Source organism: Limanda limanda, chromosome 17, assembly GCF_963576545.1.
Source record: "Limanda limanda chromosome 17, fLimLim1.1, whole genome shotgun sequence".
Taxonomy (NCBI): domain Eukaryota; kingdom Metazoa; phylum Chordata; class Actinopteri; order Pleuronectiformes; family Pleuronectidae; genus Limanda; species Limanda limanda.
This window is the reverse complement of record NC_083652.1, coordinates 8,979,717-9,007,713: the sequence shown is the minus strand read 5'-3', so window position 1 is coordinate 9,007,713 and position 27,997 is coordinate 8,979,717. Positions and strand designations below refer to the sequence as shown.

Here is a 27,997-nt window from a genome sequence, read left to right as displayed (position 1 = left end):
AAAAATAACTTTCTCTGGCTGGCAGTGGTCGTCCTTGGCCGGTGGCTCACGTTACATGTGGACCAGTTTGCACGAAGCTGATCTCAATCCCCGGGGCCACAGCTCCTGACGCGAACGCGCAGGGATGAGACACACGGAGTGGGTAGAAAGAAGAAAAGGACACTGACAGTAGCATCATGTTCCAATGACAGAACGCCACCTCCTCCCACGTTGGTTGACGTCCTTGTTGATTAGGAAAAACTAAATCGGAACCAGCATCCAAGCAAAGAGATGATAAGCAATTTTGACTTGTGCACGCTGCGTCTGACTAAACATTGATTTATTTTTCGTGTTAAACCGGCAGCAGGAGAAGAGCTGAGAAACAGTCCCTTTGTAAAAGCAGGACTATAATGCATAACTGTACACTTCCTTTTTAAAGACTAATAGCAAACCACCTCAACTGGAAACCATGTGTCCGTCGGGAGCTGTGTTTCCAGGTCGTTGCAGACGTGTGTGTGTTCTGTCCAGGTTGGTTTCAGTCAGGACTGGCCAAAGAGGCCGCAGCTGTTGTGTGTGTTTTTTTGCAGAGGGAGGTTGTGGAAGAAGTGGTGTTGGTGATAGTTTGAAGATGTGATAGTGGGTAAAGTAGAAGTGGAAGGATGAAGATCAGATCTCCTCTATGGAGTCAGCTGGGACCAGGCCTCTCTTCTTCCCACTGCTCAGCTTTAGAAACTCCTCGCCGTCCTCTCGCTTCCCCACACAGATCTGAAGGGGAGGAGGCAGAGCTGGACTTTAGTCGGAAAAAATGACCTGTTTAACATTTTAAGAATTTGATGCATTAAATAGTATTTATTCTGATGTATTTTATTGTTTATTTTTACAGGGACAATAACAACAATACTACTACTAATAATAATAATAATATAATGTAATAAATATCTGGTTTATTTGCAGTGAAGACTTTATAGTCAATGTTTTTCATCAAATGAAACTGAATTTCCTTTATGACCCTTCATTTATAGTATCTTATATATATATATATATATATATATATATATATATATATATATATATATATATATATATATATATATATATATATATATATCATTATATAAGTTTGAATGATTAACTCAACTGGTATGTTTTGTTCTTAAATTGTATGTCGGCCATTTCAGAGGTCTGTTATGTACAACAGACATGAAGTTACCACAGACAAACAGAAATAAAGACATTTGTGGAATTTGTAGGTAGATGTCAGGATTAACTGAATAATTGGTTCTTGATGTAAAACACATGCAAACTGTTTTGCTAACATTCAGAGTTAAGCATAGATCAGCTGGCCGATCTGACTCGTACTCTCAGCAGCTTTCACTGGTACTGCAGCGTGCAGGTGTTAAAATAACCAACAATCATATGAAATCTAGAGGAAATTGTGTGACTAAGTTGTCTAATTGTTCTCTAAAATATTTAAATGTGAACGGGCTCCGCCAAGCAAAACTTATAAATATGCAGTTGTTGTGCATTTGCACAAAGATTGGATTTTAATAGCAGCTCATTTGTGTATTTTCTCATTTTTGTTCCAGATTTTCTGACTTGTTCTCTGGAGAAATACAGGTTCTGTGCATGTGGGGGACATAAAGTGTCTGTGAAAATTGGTATAAAGTGGTATGACACAGAGATGATGTGTGAGGCGAGGCTTTGATCCCACTCTGATTGCAGCCTGAGCAGGATGTACCCTGCCTCTCAGCCAGTGGGGACTGGAACAGGCTGGAGCCTCCTGCGACCACAGGACAACACCACAAATAGAACCCTCTGATGAGCGAGGTGACTAAAGGTTCCCAAACTGTCGGCTCAGGCCTTAACACTATGTAACATTTATGAAGAAATAAAGAACACAAGAAAAAAGATCTTAATTAAAATAGTAAAGCAGCGTGATGATATTCTTGTACCTGGGATTCCCTGACGGCCATGTGTCCTCTCTCTCTGGTGGCGGTGACGCTCTGGACGACCCGCCACACTCTCTCTCCTGGTCGGACCCTCTGCACAAAGTTGGCCGGGAAGAAACCGACTTTGTCGCCACTCTTTCCCTGGAAAACGCAGGAGCACCGTACAGTGATCAGCATTTATTATTAGGTTAGTTTTTATAAAGGTGATTCTGAAGTGGCTAACTGACCCCTTTTAGAGCAGTTATTGTTGTTATTCAGTAATAGAACCAAAGAGGTATTTTAATTATCCATCTGGGCAAATAGATGTAGAACAGGCACCATCGTTACATAAATTACAGTGATCATTGTTTTGAAATGAAGATAAGGAATTAGTTCAGCTACGTGTACGATTTTGAGTATTGTAATAATTTAAAGGGGCTGTACGTTGTTGCTTAGCCAACATTAGCAGAAACAGCTGCTAACTTAACAAACCTATATGTTGCAACTTCAGCATCACACTTCTTCCTTTATTCTCCAAAGCTGTGGGGAGCAACACCACAGGTAACTCTTGTTTTGCTTCTATTTCTATCACCTTTTCCCTTCTACTTCAAGTCTTCTTTAAGTAGTGAGTCACTGTAGTGCTGCACAATGCATCCGAGTTTTCAAAGGAAACGCTGCCCGTTCCCTTTGAGTGTGGTGATGTCACGCGTTGCTGAACTGCATTGTGGTTCCGGTACATCGCTTCTCATGCACCGCGTGCGACTGAAGATTAAATGACTTAAACTCGTCAAGCGGCAGCACAAGCACCAGCCAATCAGATCTCGTTTCGACAAATAGTTGAGCATCAGGCACGAGCCAATCAAATCATGTTAACGAAAATCCAGGTCACGATGTATGGAGCTGCCAGTATTATGAGCACAAGTACGGTTTTATTGTGTGTCCTGCTGCTGGAAACTGGTTGTTTTTTACGATTGCACCAGCACAGAGCTTTAAAGCAACACATAGGTTCGAGTGCAATAAGCTTGACTTGGAAACACAACAATGGCTGAATCATCAACACCCACTTCCATAGAGTACCATCATCCGGGGGGAGAGAAAGTATACACATAGCACCTTTAAATAGAAACTGCAATCAGAATATGAACCAACTCTGCCAAAGACGTTATATTTTCATTTGCGCTTGTTTGTTTGTTAGGATCTTGAATAATCAGGCATGTTCTGGGCACTGATTAAAATAAAAATACAAATCTGGACTTAATGAATATAAATGTGGTTTCATAAGGGGACTGGGTCTTGGCGGAGGTATGCACTCTACTGAATGACATCTTTGTTTTCCGGTGAAGGCTGATGGGGTTTGAGCGAAAGCCATTATGCAGCAATATTTCATTATTTCGTCCTCAGGTGTTAAAGTGTTTATTGAAGTGATTCATAAACTATTCATAATTTTAATTTAAAGAACTGGGAGCGCTGATTATTAATTAAACGACTGCTGCTTCACTTTCAGCCGTGAATACTGAAGACACACAGACTGTGCGCTTTAGTCAAGTCTGAGTGCGTCTTCTTCTGTCTGAGACTGAAATGCACGGACACAAGGCCACATTTATTTCCTTTGAGAGTAAGTGAAGCTCGTTGCGGACCCATTAACGAGCTCTTTGAGGTTGCAACACTAGTCAAGCTCATTATGTTAAACTCTTCTGCTAATTTTTCGGAGGAAATTGTGTTTCTATTTCCGTCTGTGGCTGCTGCCTGCATGTTTATGACAGGATCAAATAGAGCAGGTGTCGAGAATTAAAGGCTTAATAAAGAATTGAAATAACACATGCGCACCCTGCAGGCACACACACACACACACACACACACACACACACACACACACACACACACACACACACACACACACACACACACACACACACACACACACACACACACACACACACACACACACACACACACACACACACACACACACACACACACACACACACACACACACACTTCAGAAGTTGAAATACACAATACACAAATCCATGAGCGCACGCAAATCCACCCACACACATTTTAGTGCATTTAACGGCACAATGTGGATTCAAGAAAACAGGGCCATAAAATAATGAGCACACACACAGACACACAAACACACACACACACACACACACTGACACACTTTTCAGTGCATTAAAATACAGGTGTACGAACCAATTAGCACAGACACACACACACACGTTTCCAAATGATTTATTACCCACCTTCCACCACTCCTCATTGGAGTCGTCAGTGACCTGCACCCGATCACCGGGACTAAAAGAGAGCAGACAAGAGAGGAGATGAAAGAGAGGAGGCATTAAGGCGAGCTGATTGAGGTGGAGAGGAAAAGGCTACATGGAGACGGGAGAGATCGAGAGCGGTCAGCAGGAAAAGAAATACAGGGACTTGAGTGTGAGGTCAGAAGATAAAGTTATCAAACTTAAGTGGTGGTATCCACGGTTACAAAGCTGCGTAGAGGTTAGAATCTGGACGAGCCTGTGTCCCTCAGTGGAGAGGACAGAGCGGCCAATACCAAAGTCATGAGGTCTGTGTGAAATATGGCTCTGTGGGGCCCTGCTGCAGCAGACAAGGCTGGACAGGCTCTGTCTCTAACCTGGCCTGCATGCTAATGGTGCTACCCGCTTTTCATGAAATGTCTACACGCACACAGGCACATTTTACCCACTGTCCTAGATATACAGGGAGAAACTGCTGTCCCAATTACAAATCTGTATGTTGTGTCCCTCAGATGCTTCTGCCCTAAATGATCATCACACACACACACACACATAAAGTTTCCATATAGTTCACTTACCAATTAGGGTGAGACCCATATATCTGAAGAGTAATTATTCTGCTCACTGAGGTTCCTCCCAGGAGCACGGCTTAAAACTTGTCTGTATGTTGTTTTGTTTAGTTCTTACCCTGATTTGATATACATTTTTAGGTCTCCGTGTGGTTTATGAGGGTTAATGTCCGTGAGATTAGCCGAGCTACTTTATCCAACCACTTAAAACTGCAGGATAAAGATTAAATAAGGTTCCGCGTTTCTTTTAAGTAGGAAAAGTGACAGATTTCGGTCTAAACTCTAAATTCTGGCCCATGTACACACACACTCATATGCTGTGTCTCAGCTTGTGTACTTCCACAATCAGTTTCTGTTTTGAGTGCATAAGCAGTGATGCTGGTAACGCGCTACTTAGTAACGCGTTACTCTAATCTGACCCCTTTTTTCAGTAACGAGTAATCAACAACCCTTCACTGCCTCATTGACCCCCGATCCCCAACACAACCAGCCGATGAGGGCCTGACATCCCCAACAACCCCATCCTATTGGTCCAAACAGTCACATGGCCCACCCCGACCCCTTCACTGACCCTCAGGATATGGGAACGCTCCTTCAACACAGTGTTTTACTGAACATACGTCAAATCCAAACCTCAACATAAACCCAGTCCGTTACACTATATTTGAGTTCAAGAAAGACTGTCATTCTTTTATTTTTTTGTAAAAACAAGTATTTATGTTAAGTGAAGTCAAGAAAGACTGTCTTTATTTTATTTTTATAAAAACATGTATTTTTTGAGGAAATAGTTTTTAAGTTCAACTTAAAATGTGAGGAGATACATTATACATTGTCATTGTGTACATTACTGTTAAAAATGCACTTCTAATTAAGTGAGTGTTGGCAAAACCGGTTGTTATTTTTATGTTGAGGCGGCGGGGGTGTTGTTGGCAGCTGCTGAATGTAACTAATAAAGTAACTTGTAATCTAACTTAGTTACTTTTAAAATCAAGTAATCTGTAAAGTAATTAAGTTACTTATAAAATCAAGTATTCTGTAAAGTAACTAAGTTACTTTTTCAAAGTAACTGTGGCAACACTGTGCATAAGTACGTCCACACTGACATTAATGGCATCGTGCAGTGCAACGTAAGGACGTGGATGGTGATAACAAAATGGTCAAAAATCGGGGACATAAAATGATGAACTCTGAGTAGCCACCATCTTGCCCACGCACTGCAAGGGGAGGGACAACCAATTCTTCTTTCTGGCCGCAGAAGACACGTGGTCCGTGCAGATGGTGGAGTAATTTCCATGATGGATAAAAAAAAAAGAGGGCACACACGACAAAGTAAAACATGAATTTCTAAATCAAGTGAGCAGCTGGAAGATGTTTTGGCCGCCGACAATCGTGAACTTCACGCGGCAACAAATTACAAACACTTTGTAATGTTACATTTTTCCAAAACAGACACATTTCTGCACAAAGATATGAAGACAGCAAAGAAACATCCTTCTTTCAGTAGTTCATATACTGTACATTGTGCAATTACACAATAGGCAGCTAACAGCACAGATGGCTTTTAACAGTCTCACAGATGTACCTTTGTGAAAGCTGTCCCCAAACAGACACCCACACACACCCACACACACCCACACACACATGCACACACCAACCCACACACACACACAGCTGCCCTTATTTTTACTTCTCTGTCCTTTCCATCTTCTCTTTCTTCGTTCTCCTTCATCTTGTAGAGACTGCTTCTATATTTGCAATTTTCTTTTTTCTACCTCCTCTCTCTCTGTCTGCCTATGATAATCTTTACTTCTATGCCGTCTCTCCTCCTATGCCTGTCCCCCTTTCATCTCAGTTAGTCGGTGTCTTTTTATCCTCTCCCCTGCTGGGAACATGGCTCAGTCGCTCGCTCTACGTGGGGGACAGTGATGGGCTCCGAGTTTATAATTAGTCATCCTTAAGGGGCGCCCCGATACCGTCCTCTGCAGATTGTGGGGACATTTTCATCCTGCAGGAACGACAACCAGGGCAAAAACACAGACACAGCAAATGCACTCACACGCACAATAGCAAAAAAAATACAAAAAAAACAAACAAAAACTGGGGCTATGGAAATACTTGCACATTGGCAGTCTGTTTGGCTCTTACTCACTGTAGTTCCAGGTCATTCTGTTCCTGAGGCAGGAACTTGAAGAGCGCTACATAGGTGTGGATGGAGTGAACATCAATGCGCTTGGGCACCTGGACACAGGGAGTCGCAGGGAGGGGAATTAGCGAGACAGACATACGCACTCGAGGAAGAAAACAAGAACAGGTGACGGTGTGCACAGGCGGATCAAACAGGGCTGTACCGTCACGCTGCTCTCTTCCGCAGGAGTCTCAGTCTCGGCCTCGGCCCTGCTCTCGTCTTCCTCCTCTTTCTCCAACTCCGGGTCTGGCACTGCTACGTCTGGAGGTGGTGAGACATTTTCTTAGCACTTGCACATATGCAATCAGGCATGTAATTTCTTTTTTTTCCAGAAGCTGACACAGTAAATCCCTCACACGCACACATGCACAAGTAAACACGACATATGCATGGACACACAGCAGCGTCGGCACAGAGCACATCCACATGGATGTAGACACGGACACACAGCGGCGTTTACCCCCCGTCTCCTGAGTTATCTCTTCCTCCATGCTGCACTGTCTCTGCTGCCTCTCCTCACTTCCCTCCCCCTTTTTCAAAAGAGGAAAAAACATAAAATAAAATGTTAGCAACAGGATGTCAAAGCGTCTGTTCTGAAGAATCCACATCACACAGGAGGAGAACCTGTACTCACTCCATGTATGAAAAAGATTGGCAGACATGTTCAACTACAGGTTTAATGAGGAAAACCAGCGCCATCCATTATGCTCCTTATAGACGACTCCCTGGTGCTCAATTATATCACTTCACCATAGGTGGAGGAGGGAGGATTTAAATTAAGTTGATCTCAGCAGGGAACTACAGTGACTTCAAAAACAGACACAGTTGTTAAAAGTCACCTACAATCCCCTGGAAATGTAGTTATGGTGACTTTTCATCTGGTTGCCCTAATCCACACTGGTGCTCATCAAATGGGAAACAGGCTTCAAGGTGCAGAGAAGCACGATTTTAGACGCACAACCAGCATCAACCAAGTGATGCTGGGTGAAACTCTATGGCAGACATGGGCAAAGTACGGCCCGTTTTTTCTTTTTTTTTTAAACTAACAATTTCATAGCACTTAAATGGCACGTACTTATAGAACTTTGTAGTTTTGCTTTATTTTTGAAGAAGTCGTACTTTCTTGATTCTTGTTGTTCTGGGTTTAAACCCTCTGGGTTGAATGCACTTATTGTAAGTCGCTTTGGATAAAAGCGTCAGCTAAATTAACGGGAGTGTGATGTAAAGGGCTTGAAGGGCACATGATCTCCCTTCACTTGTTCCCTTTGCCCTGTGAGCCCTTCTGTAAAATGAGAGGATCAAGGAAACGAAAAGTGGACAATGAGTTCCGAGTGTTTAACACGGAGTCGACAACAAAATACTTTTTCACTGATGTCCAATCGAAGGCTATATGCCTGATATGTCGAGAAACTGTCGCAGTTTCAATGGCGTACAACATCAGCCGTCACTTTGCTACGAAGCATGCTAACTACGCTAGCAAGCAGTCAACGCAAGAACAGGTGGCTGCGGCTCAGAGGCTGGCGACTAATTTACAGACTCAGCAACATTTTTTTTCACAGACAAACTGCGATTAAAGAGTCATCTACCAAGGCATGTTTTTTGGGGGGCATTCGAAATAGCAAGGGCTAGCAAGCCTTTCTCTGAAGGCAGGTTCCTGTTAAATGGCCTTGCAAATAAGTGCTTTGCTACTTGGTAAAGGCCAAATCCTTTCATGTAATAATTTTTCCATGTCATTTATATTAGTTCACAAAAACACTCCATCCATCTTTTTCCTGGCCCGGCCCCTCTGTCAAATTTTGGAACCCATTGTGGCCCGCGAGTCAAAAAGTTTGCCCACCCCTGCTCTATGGTGTCTATCATCCATCTATGAACAACAGTAAGCTGTTGTTTTTATTTTATATATATATATTATATTATTATTATTATTATTATTATTATATATATATATTCCATGGACTGTATGAGATTGACAACATGACTGCTCTGCAAAAGTGAAGCCAAAGCATCTTTATCGCCCTCTGGTCATCATAAAGGCCGCCCACTCCATGTGAGTGGATGGGACATGGATCAAACTATAGAGTCAAAGCACCTCATCTCAGAGATAGTTTATTCTTATCACATGTATGTTTAAATTTTTATGTTTTTGGTAAGTTTGACAGCTGAGATTGGTTGAGCGCGGATCCTAATGTGCAGCAGGGCAGCATTCCGACTCTGGACATTTTGGGACAGTGAGAGGAAGTGGAAACACGTTGTTCCATCTTTAGTTGGTGTATACATTCATGTTTATATAAACAGAAATATGCCAATATTTTGAAAAAACATAGTATAATCTATAGGAATGTGAATATAGTGGATTCATATGTTACCAGATGGAATTAGTTGGTAAAAAAATTCTTATTTTAAATATGATAGTATAGTTTTTAGTGTCTTGAGAAAACTTAACGTTTTGTGTTGCTGATACTTGATATCTGTTATTGTGGATAGAAATCAAATCCTGACTCTAAAACTGGACCAGTGAACCATCTTTAAAACTTTGTTTGTCTAAATCACACAGCGTCCATCTCTCCTCCCCCCCCCACCCTCAGGTGGATGATGTCATACCAGGCTGCGCGTCGGAGACTCTGAACTGCCAAAACTGGAGCGGCTCATCTGTGCCAAAGACGTCCCGAAGCGCAAGGCGGCGTACACGGGGTCGACGCGCGTCCGCCCAGCCTCTGAAACCACACACACACACATTCATAAGACTAACACATACACATACACGCACATGCATATATCCACTTTATTTACAAACGCACATATAAATTATTCATACTCCACACGCTGAACACTAATATTAAACTGCACATCAGGATTGTTGTGCCTGTGCCAATCTGGAGGAGCCGGAGGGTCTAAATATAACCGTGGTAACATAGTGAGTCCTGCACCAAAGTGACCCACTTTAGATGTGGGAGAGGACAGCCGCCAAAAGTTAAGGAGACATCAAGACCTCCCAACAAATCTACACACTTTGACTTACTTAAGAATTAATTTATTGGCGAGGGATGTGTCTCTGGTTTAATAGCCGCGATATATCTGGAGTTGGAGTTGAGTAGAAAGGGAGGGAGAGATGTGATTTAAAATATGGAAATCCTCAGGGAGCCTTCATCGGTACATTTGATGTAGATGGAAGTGCTGGAGGAGAATATCTCTGAAGGCAGGAATGAGATTTTCTGCTCCCTTTTTTTAAGACACATTGAATGAAAGGGCAGAATGATTTTAGCTGCACGGCCAGATGCTCTGCGAGTGTGTTTGTGTCCGCGAGGGAGAGGCCCTAACAACTCGCCGTCTCGTATCGACGTCAACGCCTCCGTGCTCCTGACAGATAAACAGAAATCCGGCAGTAAGTGTGACGATAGGAGAGGTATTTATTGGTGATGGTGATGAAGCTCCTTTACACTTTACATTGATTGTAGCCGTTTCGGTGGAGGATTTACTCCGGCACAGAGCAATTCATTGCACAGGAAGAGAGTAATCAGAGCCGTGTTCAGAGACTCTACACAAATTATTATCTTCTACAGAGACAGTGACCTTCAGCATGGCTTTCAGTGCAGAGATGAGAATTCTATTTGTAATATGGCTTCATAGCTGCTCTCGCATCGACATATATATGGATATATGGATATATGGATATATGGATATATATATATATATATATATATATATCACTTGGTAGGTAATCATTGTCAACTGTCACCGCAGGGTTTCAGCTCGGAGCATGAATTCACTTATGCCGCAAGGCAGTTGATGGGAAATGAGAGGGCCAGGATCATAAAATTTGCCACGTGACAAGCGAGAGCTCTGCGTTTCACAGAGCCTTTTGTCAGCATGGTTTTGGGACACTTTGCAATGTGAGATAGTGAGTTTTGGCCGGGTGCACTGTGCCCTGGCAGAGACCCAAGCACCGTGGCGCCTCAGCCCGGGGTGAAGATGGAGGTGTGGGGTTAGTCGAACACTGATTCATGGGCAGCACAAGGAACGTCGCAGCTGGAAGTGGCAACCATGAGTCAGCACGATATGATGAGGCGGGGGGGAGATGCAGGAGCACATCACCTACCGACACGGTTCATGATCCAGAGGTTTGGCAAAGTAAAGCAAGCTCCAGTTCAGAGGAAGAACAAATTCAGGTACATGTAAGGCAAGTGGATCTGACAGCAGAGTGGTTTAGTATCCAGACACAATTAAGTGACAAGGAAATATCCGAATGACGGTGTTTGGGCCCATATTGTAGAAATATTACTTGAGCGTGTATTGGGGGGATATTTATTGATCCATATCTGCTCTATCACATTTTTAAATGACTAAAGAAAATGCAAATCTGCAATTAGATTTGGAAGTCCCTTGAGATTTGTAGAGAAATCTATAAACGTGCGCACAGTTCAGAAAATGTGATGATAAATCTTGAAATGTGTAAATAGATATTGATGGCTGAAGTGTTTTGCTCCAATGATTCCAATGTGGAACGATTGACAAAGTCCTGTACCCCCAAGTCCAATTTTGGGGGACCCCTCCTCAAAAGGGTTTGTCTCTCCTCTTTCAATTGTTGGACTCATCTCGTTTTTACACATGTTTTTTTTGCTACACTTCATGCATGTGTGCATTTGTCCACATCGACCATTGTCCGCTGGTGTTTTTTTTAGCCCTGAGCTGGGGTGTGGCCAGTGAGGCGGCCGTTATTCGTCACTTCTCTCATGCATTTTGCTAAAAAAATAAATAAACGATATGGCAACGTTGAAAGTGCCCTCAACAAAGTTAGACAGGGTGGCTGTTTTTAGGGAGACAGGCTTTTGTAACAATCTATCAGTAAGAAACATTTTAGCCCTTAATATCTATGTACACATTTATAAATTTATCTTTATTTTTTGACCATTTAAAAAATCGGATTATGCACATACAGATAAACAGAGTCTAGCAGGCATTTGCGGTATTTTACACATTTGGAAATCTGATTACACATACACGGATTTATATACAGCTACAGAACTCTCTCCACACACACACGCACGCACGCACAAACGAACACACACACGCATTAATATTACTGCTACAATACTGGCCCGATAGTTCTGCTTCTACACTGTATATGTATTAGATCAAGTAGTGTACTACTCAAAATTATAATATTTAGATAAAAATTGAATTGTAGATGATGTCCTGATGCAGAGAGCTAGTCATAACTCTGATTCAGAAAACAGTCAGCATTTCAATGTTTACAAAGCCTTAAAGGTGTGAGCTGCAGCGTCAGGCGATGGATTACCACCCACCCTCGGTCCAGCGATACAAATACAGCTCAAATCATAAACAAAGATATAGAAACATAAACATTAGAACTTATAAATATTTATTCACATACTTTCAGGGTGCTGAGCGTCCGTCAGCCTCCAAGAGAAGCTGAATTTGTTCTTCCTCTCTCTCTTTTTCCACTTCACGCTCCTCGGTTGTCAGGTGAGATGGAGACAGTTCTGGTTTTATTACAGCACACGCACAAGCACACACACACACACACGCACACACACACGCACAAAAAACAAAACAAAAATCTAAAAATAAACCGAAAAACGGCTGGGACAAGAGCAACAAGACGAAACGAAAGCACACGGGCGCGAACAAACCAAGTGCACATGTACACGCGCTCAGACACTCAGACTAATCTCACCTTGGCTCGGCTGAACTTCCTTGACGACAGCCAGTTGGTCGTTGACAAGCATTGGCGAGCTGAAGTTTCGCTTGAACGCTCCAGGCTAATCGGGGGAGAGCAGAAAGAATAATGATTTTTGTTTTTATTTGCCAGTTTCCATTGCTTCTCTTTTGATATGCTGTGTTAAAGGGGGGGGTGTCCATGTAGTTCATTAGAGACATTAATGAAGTACAAATGATTGAAACATATGTCGACACACAGGCCGACCTGGCAGAGCACACGGGCCGCAGCTGAGTCACAAATGGAGGAACAGTGTTAGCTCTATTTGCTGTTAATTAGGAGCAATGTATTTACTCAGGCACTAACTTGTATGCACATGGCTTACACACAGGCATGTGAGTCCATTTGTGCGTGCGTGCGTGTGTGTGTGTGTGTGTGTGTGTGTGTGTGTGTGTGTGTGTGTGTGTGTGTGTGTAGGATAGCAATTTCACACTGAATTAAGCACAGTAAGTGTTTCGGCTTGGATATCGTTTTGCCATTGCGTTGACTTGACTTGCAAATGAGCCAGTCACTTTATCACATTAGGCTGAAGAGACAAACACTTTGAGGTAGAAAGCGGCACCTTTCGGTCCCTGAAACGAAGCCCAGATTCTGGGTTGGATGACATTCTTACCTTTTCCCTTCCCTTATCATTCCCCCCACCTCCCTCTCTCCCTCTTTGTGCTCCTCTATCAAACAGCACAGAGCCATCTTCTACACTGTGCTTTAGAAATGTTTTTTTTCCAAGTGGCTCTCAGAAGCTCTTGCCACTTGCTGAATGCTAATGTTTCTGCTCTGGGGGATAAAAACACAACCCCCGGACTGAAATCGCTCCAAACGATCTGACGACTGCACACTTGACCAAATGCCACGAGGAAACGTCCAATGTAGTACATCCCTCTGCATTTAAAAGTAATATAGATAAAGGATTTATAATCCACTGTGATTTATAGATTAAAGATGTAAGGATCTGTGTTATATAAAATAAGAAAGAAAGAAAATCCTGCCTCTATATTTGAACTGGGTTTTCAGAGTGTGGCCGAGCTATTTAAAGCCAGGCCTGCCCACGTTTATCTGTGGCCTATTTAGAAACGGTTCCCTCTGAGCAATCAGTATTGTGATCTTAGATTATTGTGTAGTAATCAGTTATTTTCGATTGCTGCATCATGGCTTGGCTATAGACTGTATAGGCCTTTATAAAAATGGACGTCGTACCAGGGCCGGGTCTAGACAGGCATGTATGAGGGGGCAGCCACAAATCTTGAGGGGGCATTGTGCTTTATTATATTATTATTATTATAAATTGGGATTTAGTTTGAGGGGGCACAACATTTATTTGAGGGGGCCAGGCCCCCTCTTGCCCCTGCCTAGACCCGGCCCTGCGTCGTACAAAAATGAAGTTCAAATAACCTAAATACAGGTGCCGCCATCTTGTGCTTTTTTGGAGCCAGAGTCTGCACAGTAGTGGTTGTTAGATGGAGCCGCTACAAGCACTCGACCAATCCTGTGTCAGTCCCAGGTGTTAATTAATGACTATTTTATAGCATTAAATAATTAATTAAAACCATAATAAGAACTGATAACATATTTTATTTTACTTGATCTTTAACTTCAAATTTGGACCAAGTCCCGTCCACTGACATGGAGGAGGTGGGGTTTATGACCTACACTGCAGCCTACCACCAGGGGGCGATCAGGCTGTCCAGATGGTTTGGCTTCACTTTTGGGAAACTGTCATGTCGTCCAACTTTATTTAGACAGACTTACTTTACAGATGGTTGCACGTACACGACTGCCTCAGTGATACGACACTGACTGATACACCACTTTCATTTCAATTTCATTTATTTTTTTCGCAGTCAACAACGTAATTAGCCTTTGCCCATAAACGTAACAAATTAATTTGAATTGCTGGTAAAAAATCTAATTTCAAGTCGGACAAATCCAGGTTGTTACCATGGTAACCCAGTTTCTGCTCAGACGACTCAAATGATGACTGCAAGACAAACTTAATGTTTCCGGTGGTTTAATAATGTGGCTGTTAAAACTGTGTCGGGAAAGTAGGAGTTATCAAATTGAACACAAATGGCCTTAGTAAAGACAAACTTCTCTAGATCGCTGTATAAACTATCCCACTTTTTCTTTTGAAGTAGAATTGAAATGCTTTAAGAGTTTTTGCAAGTTGTCTCTCGTTTCCCTATCATCAAAAATGCTTAAATCTTGGGATGTTTCTAATGGGATTAGGTGGGGGTTCATTTTAATGTGTTTCATTAGACCCCCACTATTTAATGGGTGGGAACAGTTGCCAAGCAACCAGCGGACACTCCAGTAAGTGAAAGCTCTCAGCCCAAACATTCTCTGGTGTGCAAGCTCCCCTAAAATGGCTAAATATCTTTTTGACACTTTGGGTTTTGTGGTGATTGAAAAAAAAATGAAAAAAGAACGTGTTAAATAATGGAGCTGTTCATGGGCTGCATCCTTTAGAGAACTCATTCTACCTGCTCTATGAAGATGTGGCCTCCATAGGCTGAGTTTAGGCCAAGCCCAAATCCAACGCTCTACAGAGGATTTCCTATTTGTATCACCAGCTTGTCCTTCTTCTACTATGGGATCATCAGGGACTTTGAGCTCTGCCACCAACTTATTGAATCCTTGGATGGGTTCACCAGAGAAAGATCCACCCGTTGGATTCTTTGTTGCTCACATGACATTTGTCCGCAGCATTTAAAGGAGCCTTTGAAATGGGACAGCTCGGTCGTACTAATGCAATACATATTTTCATGCAGCCTCTGAAGGATGGAGCCCCTGAATTGTGACACTTGGCTACCTTTGAGCGGGTGATGGCAAACGAGAGGACCAAGGAGCGGCCTGTGTGGGAGGAGGAATGGGACGCTGTGGACTACCTAGTCATCATTTGCGTTGGACAAAAGGTTTCACCTACTGACAGACAATATCGGACATTTAGCGGTAAGTATAAAGAGATGTTTTAGTTTTTGTGATCATGTTTATCTTTTTAAGCCTTTTTCCTTTGAAGAGTCCGGGGGCTCTTCATATCCGTAGTGGTTCCATTGTTCTCATTTGTATTTGAATTGACAGATGAATCAAAGCAAAAATGAATAAATATATAATCAAAAGAGGACACAGTCTGAAACACCACAGCAGTGATTACTTCACACTAAAGAAGTTGCCAAATTATAGAAACAGTCGATTCACAGATGACGGATAAAAAGTAGAGAAAACCAAGACATTCTTTCAGTGAAATATATAACCAGTGTTACAAATGAGTGTAGGATTCTGTGTGTGTATTCGCACCTTCCCTTGACACAGCTGCTGCGACAGTTCCGAGGTGCACCACAGGTGAGCGGCCATCTTGCACGTTTTACAACGCAGAGCTTGTTTGGAGTTTCCTGTGGAGAGGAACAAAGACGATAGAATAAGAGCAGAGGGAAGCAGGCACGGAGGAATTAAAAAGGAGAAGAACCCCAGCAGGCTGCAACAGACAGAGAGTGACAGCAAAACAAAGGAGCCTTCAGATCACACAAACAGGTTTCTCTCTGCTCAGGTAGACGCTGTCAACAAGCACTGTCCCAGTTTTCTCAAGCTGGCGCTGCTCACAGAGCTGACACTAACGGCTTCATAACCAACAGCAGCTCTTTCAAAACGTCCCAGGAGAGATCTGTAACGAACCTGGAGATATTTCAATCATAATCGATTTGGCATTCATTCATCTCGCCTTTTTATCTCTGTTTTTAAGCGCCTGAGCGCAGAGTTGCTCACGCTTGCTCATTTGTCACGTAATGAGAAATCCTCTGTTGATTGTTGAATGTTTTGTGAGGATTAGGGGGTTGAGTTCCCTTTTTATCCTACAAACAAAGGATAACAGATTTCTGGATTTGTTGCCGATGCGATTACACCGACTGATCTGTTGCGGAGCGGCAACAACAATCGCATTAAACTGGATTGCGCGACGGAAACACTGCTTTCACTTTGGAGGGGGAAAAAAACACACATTCTACTTCATCAGCCTAACGAGGAGACGGAGGCCGGACCCGACTACTGTTCGGGGACTGCAGAGGAATGAAGCTAGATCAAGTTGATGTATTACATAACTAAAACCACAGAGCATGCAAAAAAAACTGCACCTGTGCATATAAAGAGGAGCAGGTTGGAGTCCGTAATAAATCATAGTGACAGGAAGTAGATTTAGCAGGGGAACTAGCAGCGGCTAGGAGTTTTTGCTTGCGGCAAATGAGGAATTAATGTAGTCGTACGTCTGCACCTCTTCATAATGTAATGTTTTCCTCAGCCATAAACATTGTGGGAGCTGCATTGAAGTCATACAGTCGAGTGAATCTCATTTTCAATAAATGATGTTCATGCTACATTAACTTTAAAGAGATAGTTGAGCAGATGGAAGCTCTCTCCTGTTATTTACAGTATTTGTGCTTAGCTAAACTATCCTGTAATCCTATAGTTGATGTATATAGAGCTCAACAGTGTGGTTCTGTGTAGTTTTATTTACAGTGTCAAAGAAAAGTACTACACCACCCATAATCCTCAAGTGTAATAGGAACATTTCAGATTGGTGGAGATCGCTGCTTCCATGGAAATGTTTACCACTACTTCAAAAATCATGTCGCCGATGATCATTTACATTTACCGCAGAGTGACCATGATTTCTCTTAAACCTTCGCCTTTTTTCAGATTTCCAACTTTGTTTTTCGTGCTCCAAATCAAACTTATGGTCACTACTCATGTTGTTGCTTGTCGGCCTTAAAACTATTTGTATGAGGATTTTCTGAAATGTCAGAGGAGAAAATTAATGAGAAAAATGTTCTTCCGGAACCAGAGACATTCTAAAAGTGAGTGGTCGCTGCTCGGTTCTATTGCCTAGAGTGGTGTCAGTCTTTTGCTTTAAGGACTTTAGACTCCTGCATCAAGACATTGTGCCTAAATAAACTTTTCAGTGATTTTCGCAAAAGAAATAAAAACAAAGGCATGGAAGCCATAAATCTCTTGAGTCCTGCAGCTAAATCGAAACCTTGGCTTGACAACAGGGGGATGTATTGGGAACCTTACCCACTATCATGTGCTTGCAGTGCTGGCAGTTGGTGGGCTTGCGAAAGACGTGGTCCTGAAAACAGTGGGTGACCTGTGGTCTCGGAGGCTTGATGGGCAGCGATGGGGAGAGGCTGAGAGAGGGGGAGTGTGAGCAGATGGAGGGGTTGGGGCTGAGAGAGGGCGAGATGGATGGCGAGCGCTCCCCGACCAGAGGAGAGCCGGGCGGCAGAGGGGGAGAAGGAGGCGGCGGGTCGGTGATGAAATCCGGCGGCAGGCGGGCGTCGCTGTAGGATCTCTGGAAGAAGTTCTCCACGCTCTTACTGCGCATGATGGTCTTGAAAGACAGCGAGCGTTTTAGCCTTTGGAGCTGCACACACACATTGACAGGGACAGAGAAGAGAAAGAGGGAACACTACGATTAAACACAATATAAGCACGGAGGCTGCGCCACATTTGGGAGTAATAACAAGTGTCCCCTACGCCCTCAGGACAGCACAGGCAATAACCCAGCATCCACAAACACAACACTATGGTCTGATCGGTAAACTGCAGAATGTGACTCATGAAATGCAATATAACTCAAAAGGAAAGAGCACATTAAGAGCAAAGTGTATGTTCCAAGAAGATGGAGGGCATCCTTTACACGGCTGCAATAGAGCTGATGTGCATTCGGCCCGTGGTTAAACAAGATAAGCCTTTTCTTTGTGAGCCAACCCAACGGCCATACATTGAAGACCCCTGCCGGTAGATGGCAGTTCCTTGGTAGTGGCGGCAGAGGGGCAATTGTGATGAAACGACACAGCACAGTTTACACAGCCTTATCGTGTATGAACAGCATATCCTCAGCGCTCTTAATCTGATGGAGCCTTCTCATTGGACACATTGATCGCTCCACAGGCTTTCACAAAGCGCACAGAGCCAATGGATCCATCCTCACAGGGGCCAAACTCAGGTGGCCATCATACCAAATAGCATGTACCTGCACTTGTAAATATCGACTTACCAATCCGCGCTTGTATTCTACAAGCTGTATTGACCAAACGGTCTGCAATGATTGATGGCAGCTGTATTTCAGAAGCCCGACAATTAGGCGACAAACAAACGTCACATCAGCGGCCATCGCGTCAGTACGATCTGTTCTCTGCAGCCATCTTACATTGATTGGCCAGATAAATGCATGTTTCCTGACATTTCCCTCCGGCTCCGTGGACAGATGATGATCCTACTTTCCCAGAGGGACGGGCGACCATTTGTTACCCTGACGTGCAGCGGTTGCGATAGAGCATCATGAGGGTGTGGCCGTGTCGCAGGGGGGGGGGGATATGGATCAACGCAGACAGACGAGCAGACTGATAATCAGTAGGCCACAGACACTCCGTCCGTCTGCCTGTCTGCGCTCGTTCTGCTCAGCACCGAACATAATCCCTTTACAGAGACATGCTGTTTACTGCTCTGTGAGTCTGGGAATAGGGTATGAAAACAGTTTGTCTATTTGATTCTTTGTGTGTGTGTGTGTGTGTGTGTGTGTGTGTGTGTGTGTGTGTGTACGTGGAGAGCTCTTAAAGGGGAGGTTAATAAGAAAAACGAAGACTTACGTGCGTGAGGGCAAATTTGTCCATTCTGTATGTTTCCTTGTGAAATTTCTCTTGATTAGACGACATACGTGATGACAAAGCTATAGGGGAGACTAATGTAGTGCATTATATTGCTGTTACAGCTATGGGAGCACAGACTGGAGTTTATTTATCGCTTGTCTGACTCATGTCCTTGACTTCTTTTTTCAGTTTTTAGTCTCCGGAAGAAAGACTCATAATTCCTCAGTATAAACTAAACCACCACCAGAATTCATTAACAGCAAGTTCGAACAAAAATCTTTGTACCATGCAGGGGATCTGCAGCACGTCTTCAACTCTCCTTCTGCATTCAAAGTGGATATTCAGCATGAACGTCTATAGCTGTTTTATAACTCACAGCACATTTAAAACTGCAAAATCTGAATAAATGAGATGTCTTCTTATTTTATGCCACACATTCCTATTCCTTGTAGATCCCTGGGGACTACATTACCCACAAAGCAACTTTTCCACAGACAGCAGAGATATATCTGAAAAGCTCCTGAAAGCCACAAACAAATGTGGTGATCAGATTGATTTGTAAACATTTATCAATACTCTATGATGCATTGAGAAGAGTCTAATCACGTCATGACTCTGTATGACTCATTTTCTAAGGGAGGATCTAGCCAGCAGATTTATTCTTACAATTTGGCCGACAGAATGTTGCTCTTGTAATCAAATTGTAAAGCATTAATGAATTATTCATTTTACAAGCCACTCATAATGAATACCTTTTAACAAACCGTTTAAAGTTGTTTTGATCATCTTTACTAATGATCTGAAGAAGGTTCGACATGTTTTCTGTGCAGCATCACAGTCTCGGGCTGCCTCTTTCAATCAGAGCAGATGAGCGCTGGTATAACAGCTCCGACTCGGGCACGTTTCAATTACAGCTAATGGAATCGTGTGTCAGTGTGCGGCGCCTAAAAAGCATTCCCGTTAGCTTCCATTCCAGAAATTAGCTGCACACTCCTGAGGCCATTTTACATGTGGGTCACGAGAGCACAAGGCATCTATCCGTGTGCATCAGCCACGCATGAATTTTTTGTGACAGGTGAGATGCTGATGCCGCCCGAGTCAGCGCGGAGCGAGCTTCCCTACGCATGATACAGCGGCTGTGATGTATGATCCGCTCCCATATGTGTTATTGATTCCCCTGCAATATCATGAAGATGCCTGTCAAGTGCAAATGGTAGCGCCTCAATCTCATCTCATCCCACTTCAGACAAAAAGCTCCCAGAATGCTTCTGTCCCCGAAGAAGATTTTAGGTTAAAACCTCGCTTGACGGCGTTTCTCTCCTCACCAATTATTTATGGGATTCACAAAGTGAATCATAATGCTTTGCAAAATGCATAACGATGCCCAGAGTTATCCACACACCTGCAGCCAATACTCTTCAAGCCGCAGGGATCTCTCTGCTGCAGACAAGGTTTTGACGAGATGCCTCAGCGGACTGGTAAAAGCCCATAATTCTACCTTCTTCGATCCGCCCAGCGACGCCCCAGCCCTTCTCACATGTTGCCAACATAAATGTCCAAAATCAATACAGGGCTTTGAGCGCTCATAATTCAATGATAAAGCTTTTATTTCAAATAAATATGTGTCTCTTGCTCGCTCCATCAGCATTGAATGGAGGCAGGGCCCAGACTGAGATATATCTGGAGAGCTCCTGTCTGTCCAGAGGTCAAGACCGAACAACAATGCCATGGCCCCACTGGGAGCGTGATGATAAATTCAGCTTGTGGCCATTACATCCTTTGGTGTGGACAGTTGCTGCACCCAGTGCAGAATGTTTCAAACTATAAAAGCTTCTTTAAGAGGTGGTGAAGGTTAAAATAAATACTCTGCAATGCTTTAGCAGTCTGGAATTTCATGATGGGGTCCGAAACACCGTTACAGTTATATCACTTTAAGTAAAGGTGTGTATGACAAACCATTATTTTAGGGTGTGGAAACTCTTTGTCCATCTTCGTCTGCCTGGCAGGTTTCTACTTAAAACTCGGGGATAAGAGATTCATGATCACAGGCTGCTTCCATTCTTCTGTCCACAGATACGTCACACAGACATGCATACACACAGCGCACGCACAACCAATCACGTGCCTGCTCCAACACCCACAGACACTTCTGTCCCCTTGTCTAATGGGAGGGAAATTCTGTGTGAATCGCTGGTGTTTATTACAACCACTTTCGTCACTACAGCACACAATTCAGCAAACCCTGTCGAGCAGCTTTGCCCTGGCAACTCATCATCCACCCATTTTCATTCATCCAATCGCTGTCCACGCACGCCATCCCATAGCACACAGCACAAAGGCTGTCAGTCTCAGACCGAGGGGAGGGAATAACTACCTCAGAGCGAGCATCATCAGTGACAAACAAACCTCCCATCGTTTTCTCCCTTGCGTCATCAACGCACAGCAGAAACAGACAGTTTTCCTTTTTAAGCTACTTGTAGCAGCACTTCACACCTCTCTGTGTAGTGTCACATCAATAAACATTGCAGCATTGAAGGTGTTACATTAATTAATTGAGACCTTGGCCTATGTCAAGCGCCCTCTCTGACTCACTCCCGTCAGTTTGTTGGCGGCTCGCTCGCTCAGTTTGGCCAAGGCTGAAATATCACAAAACTACTGGAGGCATTGTATTAGCATTTTACACCGTTTTGAATGGTCTGGGAAAGAATGTATCCTAGTGTTCTTTCTTCTAGTGCCAACATGAAGTTGTGAAGTGAAAAAGCGGAAATGTGTATCGGGTGTTTTGCAAGTTCAAACCTCAAGATGGAATTTTTTAGTTTTTAACTTTTAAAATGCATATCAGCAAATGACAATATCAGCGTGTTATAACTGTGTGTTTGATGTCTTATTTCTTATTTCTTACACTGCAAGACTCTTGTTGCATTTAACCTTTGATGAATCACGGCCAATAGTAATTTGTTCCTGAAAAGCAAAACTCATTAATTACCTCAAGGACAGATCAGGTGTATTAATGTGTAGCCGGGTTGATGGTTGAAATGAATAAAATTTGAAATTGTGACTGTCTCATGTATTTGTGTACATGAGACAGCTCCATGAGTGAGCTCCAGCAGAAGACCCCCCCATGTCCACTTACACTGTCTGCTCTTGGATAAAAATCCCTTAACGACTGGAAACAAAACAAAACAAAACCGAGTTATCGACTATCACTCAACATAATGTGTTTTCAACCATTTGGAGTGTAAGATTGTTTTCACCCAAAAAAAAATTGTCTGAGTTTAAGATGACTTGTCTTTTTTTATTTTGGCACAGGGACAAGGTCTCATTTCCAGCCGGTCTGCAATGCCACACACCTTTTCCCACTCAGTGTGTGTGTTTATATCCGCACACTGGTTACGATTGGATGAAGAAACCTGAGGAGACACACGGGTGAACCGTTACGTCTCGTCATTAAGTGAGCCGGCTGACAAATGGGCCAATCTCCCCTCAACATGCTGCGAACCATTATTCTAAGTGTTTATATCTCCGGGCTCAGAGGTGGTTATCTCGGAGACAAAAAGATTTACCTCTGCTCTTCCATCATAGAGACGCCTCTCAATGCATCAGTGGCCTTGACAGATCAAATAACCTCTCAACAAAAAACATTTAAAAAACTGCACCATGGAAGCTGATGGTTGCTACTCAGGCATCTCATCAGCTCGGCCACCCGCTCTCACTCCTGCCAGCCTTGGCAATAGACCACAGATTACATTGTTGGGAGTCAGGCAGAAACAGTCCATGCTTCCCTTCTCCTTAATCCTCTGGCTCTGTGTTTCCCTCTGTTCTCAAGTTCTGATATGTGAGAAATTTGCTGCCGGCGGATTTCAGGGAGCATCTGTTATCAGAAGGAGTCCCCCCCCCCCACTCTCCCCATCATCCTCATCTAATTAGAAAACACAACGGACACATGGCTGTGTGTCTGATTAGATTCCTTCAAACATTACACCCTGTGGCGAATCTTCTTATTTCAGGATGGTCTCGATTAAATGTGTAAGATACATACGAGCGACTCTCCTGTGACTATACGTTTCACAGACGAGCTTAAAGGGATAGTTCACCGAAAAATGAAAATTCACTCATTATCTACTCACCACCATGCCGATGGAGGGGTGGGATGGAGGGGTGGATGACACCCCACGAGCAATTGGGAGGAATGTTGTGTTTCTTCGTGGTTATTTTATTATGTCTGATGATGAAGTCACCATTGACTTCAATTGCAGAACCCGAGGCTGCAACACAGTTTGCCCCTGAAACTCGAGTCAATTCCGTGGACTATCCCTTTAATAGAACTCTGCCTGGTTGCAAATTCACTCCGAGCCCTCAGTTGTTATTGGAACTATACATTTAGCGGAAGTTACAAAATACATTACAATTGACCTTTAACCTGAACATCAAATATCCACAGGCCGTGCAGGAGCCTGAGAGCTGAAGGATAAAGTGAGACCTATACCACACGGGCCTCTTTAATTCTACCAGCGCTGCCTCCATCGATTGGGAAAGCAGAGGGAGATGAGGAGCAGGAGCTGGAGATTGAATGTCCAGCCTGATGAGTCTGTGAGAGAAATGGTTGTGATGTGGTGAAGCTGGAGGAAAAATACCAATCAGATGGACCCCACCTGGCACCGGGTTGCTCCAAATTTCCTTTTAGTAGCAGCTAGTGGGGGGGGGGGGACAAGGGAGCTATTACTGCAGTGGGTCATGCACGGTGAGGTGACTGGTGATAAAATAGGGCTTCCAAACTAAGTCGACTTTCATGTTTTTCACAGAGGACATCAAATATTTAGATGAAGCAGCCTGGTGAAGTATCTCACTGTGTTGTGTGGGAGTGTCACTTTGTTCCAAACATGTCAACGGCATGGGTGTGTTTGTGTGTGTGTGTGTGTGTGTGTGTGTGTGTGTGTGTGTGTGTGTGTGTGTGTGTGTGTGTGTGTGTGAGAGAGAGAGAGAGCAATGGGAGGAATGAGAACGGAGACAAAAAACAAAGGCTGCAGTTGCATCAACTGTTTTGGGCTTTAATGAATCAAGTGCTCTGAAAGCCCTCCAATGAAAACGCAGGCATTGAGAAAGCTTTCACAGCTCAGGCTCTCGGAGGCCGGCCCTTGAAATCTCTGTTGATACTGTCATGTCAACAAATTAAATAGAATTGTAAGGAGACTTTGCAAGGACACTAGAAGCTCAGGCAGCCTTACACAGTAGAAAGACCTTGTACACCTTCAACCTGGTGATTCCACAAACTGTCTGTCTGTATGTATGTGTAACAGAACTATGCCCAATCCAACTCTGTTACATGTACCATTCATCTTATTGGCTTGACATGTGTATTCTTAGTGGTCCAGGGAGGGACAGTATTGACTTGGGTGCGATTTTACTTTAAATAATGAAAGAAATTTGAATAAACAGGCGACTAACAGTCAGTGGGGGTGGGGCAGTGTGCCTTCATGTCTTCGTCTTCATCCTCAAACCAAACTACAGAAGCGGTTGGCCACTGGGTCAAACTCCTCGGTTAACAATTTCATTATTTCTATTTTACCATATCGGACTTCCACAGACATTCTCTGTGTGTCTCGAGTACTGATTGCATCTTATGAAATAATTTCCTCATCAGCAATGAGTCTTCAAAGTAGAAGCCCAACATTGGGTTTGTTGCTATAATGCTTTATATTGAGATGAATTACAGAGCTTTAATTTAGAAAAGTTGTGAACTTGGGTCTTAATATTGTGTCGACCTCTGAACTCGCCGACATGCGATGCATGAATAAATAACAGCAGCTCAGAGAATCAATCAAACGTATATAAGAATCACACACATGAACAATAAGTCTCATATTGTATTGTACTCAAATCTTCACAGCAGATAAACCAGGTGGGATGAACGCAGATTTTTCTAACTTCACTCTGCACCACAGTTTGAGGAGGACTCAGCCCGTTCTAAACAGTGCATATATAACTGTGGCCATTTATGCACATTTCAATGTGAACAGTTGTTTAAGGAAGCATTTGTGAGAGCAGCAAAGTGACAGGAATATCAAATTGAGAGTAAAAGCAAATCGTGACAAGGATGAATGAAAAGTGTCATATCGGGACCATTTATTTTATGTTTGCAATAAATCCTGTCTGGGTTTGGAGAAAGACAGAGGGAAGTAGAGAGAGAGAGAGAGAGAGAGAGAGAGAGAGAGAGAGAGAGAGAGAGAGAGAGAGAGAGAGAGAGAGAGAGAGAGAGAGAATAAAGGGGGAGACAGTGACATCAGACCTTACGTGTGCAGTTACACCGAGTGACGCAGTCATGATGAATACAACTGCATTTGTGAAGTAGGGTCATGAATATTACCCAAACCGTTTGAATAATACAAGTGGGTGAAAACCAAAATGAATCAAACAGCAGGTAAAGAATGGAAAGAGTGTGATCTCTGTGTGTGTGTGTGTGGAGGAAACTGTTGTGCAAAGTTCATGCTTGAATCTGGATGTTTCAGGGTACGAGCTACGGGGCAGGTCATTATAGAAGAGAGTCAACTTGCGTTAGTTTCCACAAACAAAGCTCAGAAGTGCTGGTACTTGCCTTGGAGGTCATCGGCTGGATGGACATGGTGCTCGGGCAGCGCTGCAGCTGCACCTCGCTCTCCACCTCGCTGTTCTCCGTCATCTTGCGGGCTGTAGCGCGGGACAGAGAGGGTCCAGACACAAAGCGATGAGAAGTTTTAACTCCGCAGACCACGTCCTGTCGGTGCGGATCCTCCGGCTGCGGCCATACAACAGCTCGACCCGGCGAGACGGCTCCACATCAGAGGCACCGGAGCGCGCTGCGGGCAGGAGGACGCCCGGTGGCTACAAGCTCTCCAAGCTCCGGCTGCGAGTCTGTGATGGAGCGAGTCATAAACACACACTCACACTTATCTGAACAAGCTGTTTGTGTCTCGCTGGAGCTTTGTGAGGACACGGAGCCTTCAGGAGGAGCCTGGACCAGCGCGTAAGGGATGGCCTATTGCGTCTTCCTTTGACGAGCGTCTCAACCCCAAAAACGAAAAAAGCTCCAATGTGGCACAATCACGTCCTCCTAGGTATGATGCGAGAATATCAATTTGATAAGATCAGATCCACATGTCTGCACCGGCTTCAGCTCTGGGAGGGACTGGAGAGGTGTGAGGTCCACAGCACACTGTGCCCTTCACCGCTGCTCACACTTGAATTTAAGCGCACTGGGAGGCACGCCTTCCCGTGCGTCCGAGGCGCGCGATTGGGGCAATTTTTACAACTCTGCCAGGATCCTCGTGGACTGGAATCAGGATTCACGGCCGTGGGCGGGGGCTTATTCGAAGACTGATGTGGAATTTGGTCACATATTATTTTCTCCTGGTGAGGGGTTTGCAATAAAAGAAAGATTCCCTCTTCATTAGTCTGCATCATTTCGAGAGTCCTCAGGCCAAAATATAACGAGACATCATATATAAACTCGATTGTACCATGCAACACTACACAAATTATATATCTGGTAGGGATTTGTTTTTTTTTAAAGCCACCATAAATAGCTCATGCATAAAGCACAACATAGGCCAATTGCTGAAGAATATCATATCAGATCAATATCAATAACACCACAAGATGAATAGTTCATATGCAAGATGTTATGCTGTAATCTTTCTGTAACCGTTCTGGAATTTCATTGCCTCTGTACTTGTACTCTGTGCATATGACAATAAATTGACCTTTGACCTTTGATAACGTTATTATTATACATTTCCGATTAATGTGAAAGTTACAGGAACAGAGGCGGATCCAAGAAAAGCAAGATTCCCTCTTCATTAGTCTGCATCATTTCGAGAGACATCAGGCCGAAATATAACGAGACATGATATATAAACTCGATTGTGCCATGCAACTCTATACAAATCCTATATCTGGTAGGGATTGGAGTTGTTTCAAAGCCACCCTAAACAGCACATGCATAAAGCACAACATAGGCCAATTGCTGAAGAATATCAGATCAGATCAATATGAAAAACACCACAAGATGAAAAGTTCACAAGGATATTATTATACATTTCCGATTAATGTGAAAGTTACAGGAACAGAGGCGGATCCAAGAAAAGCAAGATTCCCTCTTCATTAGTCTGCATCATTTCGAGAGTCCTCAGGCCAAAATATAACGAGACATGGAATATAAACTCGATTGTACCATGCAACTCTACACAAATCCTATATCTGGTAGGGATTGGGGTTGTTTCATAGCCACCATAAACAGCACATGCATAAAGCACAACATAGGCTAATTGCTAAAGAATATCATATGAGATCAATATCGATAACACCACAAGACGAAAAGTTCACAAGGATATTATTATACATTTCAGATTGATGTGAAAATTATAGGAACAGAGGCGGATCCAGGGACTGAATAGCCTCTGAAGTGCCCCTGTGCTGTCAGTAGTCGTTACTGGATATACTAAGAATATAGGACAATTTGTTAAGAACTATTATTTTCTTATCATTTTTTAAGTACACAGAGTGCTCGTTCAACTTACCAATTTTTTTATAATGTATATTCAATGATGTGTGGCTTTCCCCAAAGGCTTAGAGCTAACAGTAAACAATGAATGGCTGCATACATTCTTTTATGTTTTCATTTGAAAATGCATCATCTTGACTTCCGACACGCCTTGTGTCCACACG

At 43.3% G+C, this 27,997-nt stretch overlaps 1 protein-coding gene across 1 annotated transcript; it reads right to left on the bottom strand.

The window, feature by feature from the left end:
* Nucleotides 1–407: 407 nt before the first annotated feature.
* On the bottom strand, nt 408–25,973 carry LOC133023626 (SH3 and cysteine-rich domain-containing protein 2-like). Its single transcript, XM_061090698.1, has 11 exons — nt 25,890–25,973; nt 17,721–18,069; nt 15,954–16,048; nt 12,621–12,705; nt 9,527–9,639; nt 7,386–7,455; nt 7,089–7,186; nt 6,890–6,978; nt 4,157–4,208; nt 1,932–2,069; nt 408–744 (listed from the first exon to the last, which is right to left on the bottom strand). Exons 1-11 carry the CDS (start codon nt 25,971–25,973, stop codon nt 646–648), a joined length of 1,272 nt encoding a protein of 423 aa, XP_060946681.1. The 3' UTR covers nt 408–645.
* Nucleotides 25,974–27,997: the final 2,024 nt, after the last annotated feature.

What these genes read in the sequence shown, in the direction of transcription:
- LOC133023626 (XM_061090698.1), bottom strand. Translation starts at nt 25,973, where the DNA reads ATGACGGAGAACAGCGAGGTGGAGAGCGAGGTGCAGCTGCAGCGCTGC. An exon ending in CGGAAGAGAGCAGCGTGACG is followed by an intron (nt 6,979 to 7,088) that starts GTACAGCCCTGT and finishes CCCTGTGTCCAG; the next exon opens with GTGCCCAAGCGCATTGATGT. An exon ending in CCAATGAGGAGTGGTGGAAG is followed by an intron (nt 2,070 to 4,156) that starts GTGGGTAATAAA and finishes TGCGTTTTCCAG; the next exon opens with GGAAAGAGTGGCGACAAAGT.